At 40.3% G+C, this 12,568-nt stretch overlaps 1 protein-coding gene across 50 annotated transcripts in view; it reads right to left on the bottom strand.

Annotated features, from left to right (window-relative positions):
- Positions 1-2,339: 2,339 nt before the first annotated feature.
- RIMS1 (regulating synaptic membrane exocytosis 1) overlaps positions 2,340-12,568 on the bottom strand; it is a 314,448-nt gene continuing 304,219 nt past the window's right edge. For all 50 annotated transcript variants that reach the window (XM_065056299.1, XM_065056301.1, XM_065056281.1 and 47 more), the window contains 4 exons: positions 9,705-9,817; positions 6,867-6,968; positions 5,644-5,783; positions 2,340-5,289 (listed from right to left, as the gene is read on the bottom strand). In XM_065056299.1, coding sequence (XP_064912371.1) covers positions 5,071-5,289; positions 5,644-5,783; positions 6,867-6,968; positions 9,705-9,817 — 574 coding nt within the window. In that variant the 3' untranslated portion in view covers positions 2,340-5,070. The remainder of the gene's footprint in view (positions 5,290-5,643; positions 5,784-6,866; positions 6,969-9,704; positions 9,818-12,568) is intronic.

Below are 12,568 nucleotides of genomic sequence, written 5' to 3'. Positions count from 1 at the left end.
AAAGTGGTGGTATTGGAAATGCAGTGGTGATAGTGCTACTTAATTCCTGGGAGACTGGGACACGAGACATCTTCTGTATGAAACTCTGTACAGGGGATGGTATAAACTGCGGAAAACAGCAGTGTCCTGCTGAGGTGTGTGACTCAGGAGTTTTTATTCGGCTGTATCTGAAATGTAGTGACAAGGTTTAGTACAGAAGATACAGACAAGAAGGTGAGATCTTACTGTGTCATCTCAGTCTCTGAGGACTTCAAAACTGCTTCATACACATTTATGCACTGGTCTTTCTATATCTATGTCATGTTTCTAAATAGGAGATTGTACCTTCCCCCACCTCATTCATCACAAAGTCCAGGTGCAGAGACTGGTACCTACATTCTCAAAGTCACTCAGTAGCCTACATCCCACTGACATAAATGAGAAAAAAAAAAAAAGTGAAAAAAAGACCCTAAATCTTCACCTAAATAAATTGTTGTAGACACAGTGAAAATCCACACAGGTGGTGATATCATATGGCCTTTCACACAGGGCATTACCTCTGGGCCACTACTGACTTGTAACTGCATTTTAACAGGGCTCTGAAATTGTAGGCTTGTTAAAGAATGGCGATCAGGATGAATGATTCTGAATTGTCCAGGGAGCACAATAATAACAACCTGCTACTAATCACTTCCTGTAGGTAATTTTTTTCAGAGGCCACCATGGGGATTCTGTGACACCCTTAGGTGATTCACTTCTAGCAGCTGAAACCTCCAAAAGACTCAGGGTTTGAGGATGCCTTTCTTGTACTGGCTAAGACATAAATACAGCTGTATAAAGTTTGTCTTGCCTGAATTGCTATTTTGGTACAGTTGTCTACAGATTCTATCAACCTTTTATCCTTTCCCTCAGGTACTACACTGACTCAGCAAGGTGGAACATCTAAGGTTTTATGTCCTGATGCATGACTAGAAAGTACCTAATGAAGGGCCATTTCATTAGACACCTGGGGGGGCATTACGGAGCTGAATCATCATAATCAGATGGGCTCTAGAAGGAGTGAAGGCAGCTTCCCTTTCTGTCTCTGGCACCTCAGGTAGGACAAATTTGGATTACGAAACTCAGAAGAACGTTTGATCTATGTGACACGCCTGCCACACACAACCTCTCTCATAATGATAGTATTTAACTAACAGCACACATGGTGACCAGTGCAGACCCTGAGAAAATACATACATGACCTCTGCATTTTCTTTTTCTTCTGGAGAGAAGTGAATGGGCTGGGAGTGAGGTATTGAGACTTGTTATGCTTGATAGATGTTAGCGGAGTTACTGATTATTCAAGATGCCAGAATACTCACTACCTGAGTTGAGAAACCACATTATTCAACAACAATCTGCTTTCTTGCAGATTGCTTTCTTCTACATTTGCAGAATGCAGTAGGGTAGAAGTTGTAGGGTAACATGGGGTGAGCATTTGGGGCTTGAAATTAAGAGCTCCGTTGCTGTCTGCCAGGACTTTCTTTACCTAAAGCAAAAGAAGACTATGAGTCCCATAATCCTTTTTCCTAGAGTTAAATGGGCTGTGGACAGTAGCATAACAACTATAGGGGAGCAGCAAACAGCCAGCTTCATAGAAGACAAGTCACAAGCTATAATTAAAATATTGGAGTATGCAGAACAGCCACTGAAGATCCACTCTGAACTCTTCTTGTATGTATAACATATACCTGGGCTGCACTCGACTTGGGTCTGTCATTTGTTAGTGAAAACAGGCAACCAAAGTGCGCATATCATTTCCCTGGGATTTGTGGAGGAAGGAGATCCTGAAGCTCTAGTTTGTCCTACTCACTCACAACAGTTCTGATGTCTCTCTAACACAAAAGTCAAGGCCAAAAGCTTTTTCGCCATTCAGAAAAAGGGACACTAAATTTGCATTTCAATACAAAATTTAGAACTTTTACTCATCATGAGCAAAATAACTGTCTGATTAGACGACAGAGATCATGGTTTTAGTATCTTTGCTCTTCCCCTGAGTATGACATGACTAGCACACAATTCATCTGTCCTACTTCGTTCTTGAAGTCTTTGCATATGTGATCCCCGTTCACCAGAAACACCATAGAATAAATGGTTCAGCATGTTCTTTTGCTTCCATATTTTTGGTGCTATAGGAGTGGGGATCAGAAATGCTGAACTTTATTTATTGCTCAGGATCAGAAAGGAAAATAAACCCTAGTACTGGACGCGATATTCAAAGCCATGAGATTTTTGAAATTGAGGGCTTTTTGCAACAGTATGACAAACTCTATATTTAAACAGATCACTCCCACCACACAGAAGCAGAAATATAACATGCCTTTTGTTCAGAGATTTACCATGTTTAATTATTCATTTTTTCAGTAGCTTAACCATGTATTCAGATAAATAAAGTAATAAACAAAAGTGTTCAAAGTGAGGCAATATTGTCTTTATGTTATTTTTAAGTGATCAGGTATCTGTGGGACATGGAAAACTAAAAATTAAACAAAGTACATAATCTTTGCTTCTCTAACAAAATTTAGCGCCAAATTCTGCTCTCAGGTAAATTTCTACAAAGCATTGTCCATAAGGGCATTACAACACAAGGACATATTTCTGGGTTTAAAAAGTGCAAAAGATCAGGACTTGTTCTCACATCTTAAAGGCTCAGCACACAGCAAAGGGAGAGCTGGGGCCTGGCTCTGACGCACACCACCCCGCTGACCCAGCGCAAGTACACGCAGCATCGCTCAACTCCCACAAACTCATAGGATTTCACCAGATGCTAATTTGGCTAAATTTGTGGGTTTATTCCAATTTGCCTGCTCCAGTGAATGAGAGCACAATTTGGCTCCTTTCTCAGGGAAAAGGCAGCCAACCAAACATGACTTTCACCAGGCCTCAGTTTTTGGCCCCAGATTTCAACATACACTATTACAGCGATCAAAAGAACCATAGAAATTACTTATCATTTTACTGTTCCTTAACACATTTCACACAGTCCTGAAGCAAGCAGAATCACAGATGAACCTCAGAACATACAGAGAGCACAACTACTACACTGGACATGAAAAGGAAATTTTATTAAACATGTTTACATAACATGAGTTGGAAGTTCATTTAAAAGCACAGGGGAGTGTTAAGACAAGTGGTCAAAATAGAAAGATACTATCGAATTATAACTAGTTGGTTTTTGGCCACTAAGACAGAACAGGACCTAGTAGTAGTGCACCAATGCTTGAGTTCTTCCTGCTCAGCAGGTCGAGCAGTAACCAATCTGTGCCCTATGGAAAGGTGGGCAGAGTAATTCCCACGTATTGAGTATTAACAAATAGTTCACTTGGTGCAGGCAGTATGTCTATGAATTAAAACCTAGTGTGTACACAGTTTCTACATGTGTTACAGCCCCACAGTAGGAATCTACACCAAAATAGTTATTAGAAGGAATTTGGTCCGTACTACATCACGTTTTCCATAGGGTAAAAAATAAAGTCCATCTATAGACATTTAGCACCAGACTCACAGACCTAGCCTGGCTAAAACCTGCAAAATGTCTATAAGAAAAATGGATGGCTTAGATTTCTTGGTTACTTCAGTATAGTAATTACGAGCAAACTGTACAAGTACATGCAACATACAAGCTGGCCTATGTGGAACTAACATACATTATTAAATAACCTTTTTCATCTTTTTTTTACAAAACGTGCATGCAGCTTTGAACAGTTCCAAGTCATGCTGCTCTATTTGTGTGATCACAAAATTGAATGGCCCGTAAAAGGAGGGGAAACATATCAATGCACCTGCAGGAATCTGCAGTTGTTCACACATTTACAGAATATCACAAGGGATTTCAAGGCCAAGAAGAACTCAAATGAATAAAAAGCAAATTGAAATTTGACTTTTTTTTTTTTTTTTTGTCTCCAAAAAGTAAGATATCTTGCGTTAAAAAATCAAGCCTTGTGCTTGCATCAATCTCAAAGAAATGTAAACTAAAATTTGATAAAAACATTAGTAAGTGCAGAATATTTCAACTGGAATTTCCAGTGAAACACTGAATAACTCATACCATGCTCTATCCAGGGCAGACAGGTGCGTCTGAAGCGACACACATCAGAGGAGCCTGGGTACAGCTGAAAGTGTCATATGCTCAATCCATTCCTGGTCGACGTTTTTTGGGAAGTCAAATATACATTTATACACAGAAACATAAATATTTCCTCTCCATTTCTAGGAGGAAAACTGCATTACCAGTAACATATTCAATGTCAAAATTAAGACCAAAGCTGCTTTATACCAGTCCCCAGCAGTAGTTGCAGAATTCTTCAAAATTTTTCCATGCAAAACATCATAAACATAAAATTTATTATATATAATGCAAACATATCTGCTTTTTACAAAGAAAAAGTGGCACTGTGATGATTATTTATTTTTCAGAATAGAACTTAGATTGGTCATCTGTTCTGGGTTCCCACAGGAGAGACCTGGAAGTCCCAGAACTGAGAAACGATTTGAACTCGCTGGAATTGTAACTGTGGCTGTTGAACATTGTAACGATGCTTACAGAGATATGCTTCAGCCCTTTTTTGTTTGGTTTAGAAAAAGAAAGGAAGGGTCTCTGTTAGCGTTGTGAGGACTTCTACAAAACTAACAGAATCACATGGCAAAAAACTCGTGGAAGTGACAAGTACAGAAAAACTGCTGAAACACCAGGAAGGTAACACTGCTTGAGGGCTTGTCAAAATGTGAAAAATACAACATTGTTAACAGAGTGAGAGCTTCCAGTTTGGGTCATCTTTGACTTAGGTCGAATCTAAACATCTCTCTCTCTCTTTTTTTTATTTTTTTAAAATCATCATAAGCATCGGTGATAGCCGCTAATAGATTGGCCGTATGTGATATACCTTTGTTCTGTCAATTTAAGCCATCTCTTGACAAACAGCAATATTTTTGGATAACTACTACAAGCAAAACCAGAAGTGATTGTCTCTCTCCAACAGTGTTTTTTGATCATGTGAATATCTGGTTCCAATTGTTATCCTGGGTGATGTTTTCATTAGACAGCACCTGCTACTACGATCTAATGCAGGGAGGCCCAGTTGAACTTTCCAGAGATGACTGGGAAGCCCTGCGTGTCAGGGGAGTCAAGGTTGGATCCACTAGCGATGAAGGTGGAAATAATTTATACCAGCCTATTACTACACTGGACAGATCCAGTTCCTCCAGAAGGATCTGGGCAACTCCCATGAAGCATTTGTGGTCCATTCGGCCGTAGTCTCCCCAAACTATTACCTGGAAGAACATAAAATACAGGTTTAGCATTGTCCCCAAATCCATGCTCGTACCTTCACTCCTGCTGTTGTGTGTAGCATAAGGAAAATGTGATTCTTAAGGGTGAATGATTGCTCCCTCTTGTGGGAAAACCTCACAGCAGGATAGCAGTGAGAGTCAACAAAAGAGAAATGTTTAATTCAGCCAGACATTTTGCAGGTCTGAAACCGCAAGCCACAAGGACGTGTTTGCTGGTATTTATAAAATTAAATGCTTAGTGAGCTGGAATGGGTTTATGCATATTGCTTAAACTTAAGTAAACATGCAAATGCTTCTCCACATGATAGCCTAAAATGGGATTAAGAAGCAACTGACCTGAAGGACTTTACCCTGTGGACTTTCATCAAAAACCAGTGTCTGTTGGTACAAAGGATCAAGGGTCTTCCGTGCAATTCTTGTCTTCTTCTTAGCTATACATGCTCCATTTTCCAATAAATACACTTTGACATACGGAGCTGCAAACAGAACATCATTAATTTTATGTTTGGACTTAAAAACATCTACATTGCACATCTGAGCTGGAGCACAAAGGCCTTAAAAGGAAGCTGAGTGGAAAGAAAATGACATGCTGTCTTCACTGTATAATCTGAATACAACTATATTCATAAAGTAAATGACACAGCCCATAAGAAATAAACTTGTTTTTTATAAACTTTGAATGTAATGATCTAAGATGTTACTAACAACAATTACATTTAAGCTCTGTCCTTTTAAAACCACTTTCTTTTGCCAGGAATTAGCTGTTACTGATAGCTACTCTGGAGTCTCTATGTATGTTTAGGGGTCAGAGATATTTCAAAACAAAAGACTGATGTTTCATTGAAAGGAATATTTAAAACTAAGTCACTCTGATAACACAGACATTAATTGTTCTTTATCTTCAGCTCCTAAGGAGGTTGTAAAGTTCCATTTTGGAAAAATGTCATCTAAAACAACTGTTCCAGTTGTTAGGGCAAGCAGTGGTTGTGGTAGCAATTATAAATCTCCTCTAATAAGGATTTCTATAAATAACTAGAACTTTAAAAATGTCCTTATAAAATGATACAATATTAATTCTCATTCAATATACAAATTATTGACACTGGGACTAGCATAACCTGCTGTCTTTCGAGGCACTGTTGCACAGAGAAGATCCTGGCATGTGGGTCTCTTCAGCTGTTCGTTCAAAGCATTTTCATATGTTTTCCATCTCTCGTTTTGATACAAACACAAAGAACTTCATCTACATCAACAAAGCCCCTCTGAGATATGTAACTTGCCCAAGATACATAGAAATATTTCTGCAAATGTTCGTTCCAGAATGGATGCAGAGTGGCTGAAAACCATTCCTTGAAAGGTAGGATGCGACTGGCAAGGTGGTGAGGAGTGGACATTAGTCCCAAGGATATATCCACACACACATTTCTTGTTGAAAAGCAAACCAAACAAATGCAAAGATAGTGACAGCTAATGAGGAGCTCAAAAAGTCTCCAATCCCCAGTTCATCAGCACATTTCAAGTTCTTGTTTTCTGTTCTTATATTGCCTTTTTTTCCTTACCTGGGGTAGATTTGGAGCCAGGTTTTTGTGTGAGGCCACGGGCTCTAATAACTTCTACTTCTAACTGGCCCTTTTTATCCACCATTCCAATCTGGATATCACCTGAGAGGGAGAAGAAAGAAGCCCACATTTCAGAGAAGCAGCACAGCTGGGGAGACGGTACAACAGTGAGAAACAGAAAGACTAGTTTGCTACTAGTCTGATGCATTAGTGTGCTTGTCACCTCTCCTCCTGATCACTTGAATTTTTCCATCCTCAAACGAAGACTAAAAGATGTATATACTAAAAGATATATGTATCTGTAAGAAGCACGGTGCCCTCTCTTGGTGAATGGTTTCTACCAGAGCTCAGGATTTCCTCTCCTTGGAGGCAGGCAAAATTACAGCAACCCTACGGTATAATCACCACACCTTTAAAATTGCACTGTTGAATTATCTAGAGGCTTCCTACCTCGGACTTTTGCCCCAGGTTGCCAGGTGCTGACATGTGCCCTGACAGTGGTCCCACACTCAGAGAGCCTAAAACCCAAAATCAAGTTCAGAAATCCCTTTGGCTGGAAGCTCCTGCTTCCAAGCTGAGATGCAGGAGCTGGCAGCGCGAAGGCTCCTTGTCTGACATAGTTGGAAGGAGAACTGCTGGTAGAGGCTAATACCAAAACCTTCTTCTGTAACTACTGACCCTGACTGGATCCTCAGTGTGAGGCAGAGGCACCAACCAGACCAGGTACAGTCACAGCGCAGCTTCAGAGAATTACGCCCTGCCCCCCAGAGATCAAGAGGTCTTTTTTTCTGCACCAGACTCCAACAAGTAAGGGGTAACAATTTTCTTGTTTTTATCAATATTCCACATTCATTTTTGGAGTGAATAAAATGACGCAACACGTTAAAATAAGAAGGTGCTTTCACTATTAATATTAAGACTTGTTTCCCTGCCTGAGTTCTGACAAATGACATTTCCTGCAGAAAAAGGAAACTGCATAGTTTGAGACCAAGCTCTGTTCTGATCTAGATCAATAAAATGCAAGGGAAGTCAACTATGGGCTGATGCTCAAAGCGTCGTATCTATGTGGTTTCATATATCATGAAAGCAGCTGGGTAGAAATCTAACAGGCCACTTAGAATAAAAAATGCACAGTCTGACACGGGCAGCTACATGATGCCTATGTAAATAAATAAACTATATGTGTATCCATGACACACATATGTATATATTTGACATGTACACTCTGCCTAAAAAAAACACACTCACAAATAGATTGTCCTGAGTATAGATTTTGGGGTCCAGGTTTAGAAAGGCAGCATTTTGAAATTAACTGAGCATGAGATTTCCACATGCTCATCTAGCAGTATACGAAAGCAGTGTTCATACCTTAGTACTTGAAGTATGACAGAGTGGCACAGAAGATTTTTTTATCAATCAAACTTTGCTTGAATAAACAGAACTCTATGTTGTACTAAAAATAGTTCACAGGAAAATGTCAACAAGCCTTTTTAAGAGCACATCCAAAATAAAACGTGCAACAGGGAACCAGAAGGGGGAGCAATAATACAGACATTTTCAAATTGCCACTAGTGAAAGGATACCACATAGAAAGTCTTCTGAAAATTGTTGAAAAGCATGACTGAGTGCTTTTTTGGGGGACAAAACTTGAGCCTTTAGTAAATAAAGCAGCTCTAACAAGTGAAAGTAAATATATTACTCAAGTAATCTGCATAAAAATATTTAGTCAGAAAACTAGACTCAAAGAGATGTGAGAAATCTAAAGCCTTATATTCACACTGATAGAATCACACAGATTTTTATTGGGAAAATTATCTCACAAATATATTTTCTTTCAAAATAATAATAAAAATATGATTTTAAGAAACGTAGTGCTTATTAATGCATTAGTAGCAGTCATTTGGATTTACACAGCAACCCTTGCCTTAGGGGGTACTCCAAGTGTTCTCAAGAAATCTTCTGTCCCCTTCTGCTCATGAGTTGGGAGGAGAATACTCTGTTCTGCAATTTTTCTTTCTGTTTCTCTCTCTTATTTCAGAAGTGGCTCAGTAGCCCTTCCTGAAGCTGACTCTTCCAGGATAAATGTACAGAAGCATTGGCCATTTATAATTTCGAGCATGGTTAAAGCAGTGGATCAGGGACTCCTCACTCAGAATCCTAAAGCATGTCTAAGAATTGCTCACGTATAAGAAAAAAAGAATCAGACCTTTCCAAAGATACTTACACAGTACTGCACTGTTGCACACTTACACACATACTCTAATCATAGCCAAAATACAACTAATACTACTATAGGGAAACACAGACTGGCCTGGAATAAAGAGAAAAGTCACAGATAACCCCAGGCAGCTGCTGTAGAAAAGGATTTTGTCTCTTTCATGACAAACACTGGCTTTATCAGCAACTGATTACCGGGCATTGCAAATGGGGGCAGAAGTTTCACATTCTGGCCTTAGAAGGTTGGACAAGTGCAGAGTTTGGCCAGAAAACTGTCTGTTACATCCAATATAATCAGTGGCAAGTAAATGTAAACTCTGAACAGCTGAGACTTTGCAGTGAGCTACAATGGAGAAGCCACAATAATTCTGAGTGGGAAGTATAATTGCAACCCCTGTCTTCAAACTGCAAATGAGATGAGCCAACACCTCAAATGGAGCAAATACCGTTTCTCATCCCATTTCGATTGCTAGCATGCTAGGAATACCAGTGACTGTGTACAGGACCTTCATGCTTACAGTGGAGGAAGCCACTTTGTAAAAGTCTTTTTGGTGCTGTAGTCTGGCAGTGTGTGTTAGCTAGTTTATTATTCAGTTAACAGAAAGGACATATTATTCTTACCCATGGCAGGGGTTGCTAGTGTTTGTCGTCCTACTAACTGGGCAGGTCCAAGTCCATCGAGGAAATCACTGAACTGACTGTCAGCGCCCAGCCGTACTCCAGGAAATATTAAGCTGAAGAAAAATAGAAGCTGGTTAAGCATAAGAATAGGATTAATTTCTACTGTCCTACTGTATTTACCTCAAAAGTACTACTGATACAAGGCAAGCAGCTAAGGATGTGCAACCACAAATTGTTCTGCAGCATCAGAGAAGGAGAAGGAGAGAAGCCAGAGAGTGGTAGTCAATGGTGCGGAGTCTAGTTGGACGCCAGTACCTAGTGGAGTGCCTCAGGGGTCAGTACTGGGGCCAATATTATTCAATATATTCATTAACGATTTAGACGAGGGAATAGAGTGTACTATCAGCAAGTTTGCTGATGACACTAAGCTGGGAGGGGTGGCTGACACACCAGAAGGCTGTGCTGCCATCCAGCGGGACCTGGACAGGCTGGAGAGTTGGGCGGGGAATAACCTAATGAAATTTAACAAGGGTAAGTGTAGAGTCCTGCATCTGGGCAGGAACAACCCCAGGTTCCAGTATAGGTTGGGAAATTACATATTAGAGAGCAGTGTAGGGGAAAGGGACCTGGGGGTCCTGGTGGACAACAGGATGACCATGAGCCAGCACTGTGCCCTTGTGGCCAGGAAGGCCAATGGCATCCTGGGTTGTATTACAAGGGGGGTGGTTAGTAGATCGAGAGAGGTTCTCCTTCCCCTCTACTCCGCCCTGGTGAGACCACATCTGGAATACTGTGTCCAGTTCTGGGCCCCTCAGTTCCAGAAGGACAGGGAACTGCTGGAGAGGGTCCAGCATAGGGCAACGAAGATGATTAAGGGAGTGGAGCACCTCCCTTATGAAGAAAGGCTGAGGGAGCTGGGTCTCTTTAGTTTGGAGGAGACTAAGGGGGGACCTTATTAATGTTTATAAATATATAAAGAGTGAGTGCCATGAGGATGGAGCCAGGCTCTTCTCAGTGGCAAACAATGACAGGACAAGGGGTAATGGGATCAAGCTGGAACACAAGAGGTTCCACTTAAACTTGAGAAAAAACTTCTTCTCAGTAAGGGTGACAGAGCACTGGAACAGGCTGCCCAGGGAGGTTGTGGAGTCTCCTTCTCTGGAGACATTCAAAACCCACCTGGACATGTTCCTGCACGACCTCACCTAGGCATTCCTGCTCCAGCAGGGGGATTGGACTAGATGATCTTTTGAGGTCCCTTCCAATCCCAAACATACTGTGATACTGTGATCAGGGAGAAGCCATCTCCCATGGACTCCAAAGCAGTGTAGTGAAATTTGGCACATGGACCCAAAGATGTTCATAAAACAGTTCTTGCTAAGGAGTTCTCCAGGAACAGTGAAGAGCCTGACAGGTGAATTAACTATGAGTGACCTTGCATGAGAAAACATATAAAGTCTCAAGAAATTTAATAGCCTATCATTCTTCATTCTTGAATGTTTCATTTACCTTCTAACACTGTTTTGTATCTCTACACACACCCAAACCCCTTCTGCACCAGTTTAAACAAACAGGGAAAACAGATGTATGTACTAAATTAATCTGATTGCTGCAGCTGTTTAATGAAGCAGTAAACTGGCAGGTAGCACTAGTGTTGATTAGAGTTAAACCTAATGCCACCCCCGGCCAAAATATTTTGGTAGCCACATCTGGATCTACAGCTGGTAACCACCCCTCTTTCAGGACATATGAATATATGTGCTCTCCCAAGCTGCTTGTATTCCAGAATCTCAACTTCCTTTTTAATAGATACACAATCTCCAAGAAAGGAAGGAAGGAAAAAGAAATATAGAAAGAGAGAAAGGAGCAAGCAAGAAAGAAAGACTTTGACTAGACTTTGAAGCAAGTCTAGATAGCATCTTACCCAGCAGATCATCCACTATTCTGTACCTGCTTCTCCCTCAAAGGAAATTCCCTGTTAGACTGGAGAAAGTAACAAAACTTCCTAATGAAAATATTTAGTATAAAAAATTTGATTTCCATAGATCAGGCTTATGGACTCAATTCACAGTGAAAACTCTTTGCAAACCCCAGTTAGTTGGATATAAAAAGCCGATTCCTGTCTTCAAGACCAACTGCTCTTACTATTCCTGCAGAAACATATAGATTGCCTGTAACTAAAACTGGCCAGAAAATATCAGTGTTTTTCACTAGAAAACTCTGATTTACCAAAAGGTAAACTTTTCACAGAAATTTAGTTTTTAGAAATATTTTTGTTTTGTTTTTAATGTTTCTTTAGATGGAGGAGCGAAAGAACCCCATGGTCTCCAGTTCAACCATCAGCATTCACCTAACCTTGAGATGTAGCTTCAAGCCCATCCTCCCTGACCAAGACACACAACCTGCTTCTCTCCAAAGCGGCACTACCCATTTACTCTTGCCCCTACTATGAAAAGTTTCTTGCTCATTTCTTTGGCCTTTTTCCCCAAAAAGCATTAAATTTTGCTATGGAATGGCTAACAACATTGAAAAAGTTCACTTGAGAGCCTTCTCACTTTTCAGACACCTCTAGCCAAACACATAATAATGAAGGTTGTGAAGCAGACATTCACCTTAATGTGTATTAATTCTAATTCATTGAACTCCAGTTATGGGTCAAGCGGAAGAACATAATATAGTACCTGGGGTAACTACTGTAGGAATCTGCATTCTCAGTTGCAAATCAGTATGCATCTGATTTGCCTTATAAAATGCAGGATGAGGCATGATACTGCCAATAAACTATGTGATTCTGGAAGTAAAGTCAGTACCATCATGTACACATGCACATGGAAGGAAACGTAGCCTGTGCAAATTAATACAGG

Source organism: Columba livia, chromosome 3 (genome assembly GCF_036013475.1).
Source record: "Columba livia isolate bColLiv1 breed racing homer chromosome 3, bColLiv1.pat.W.v2, whole genome shotgun sequence".
NCBI lineage: Eukaryota > Metazoa > Chordata > Aves > Columbiformes > Columbidae > Columba > Columba livia.
The sequence above is the reverse complement of the archived record's forward strand: the minus strand, read 5'-3'. Positions and strand labels throughout refer to the sequence as shown.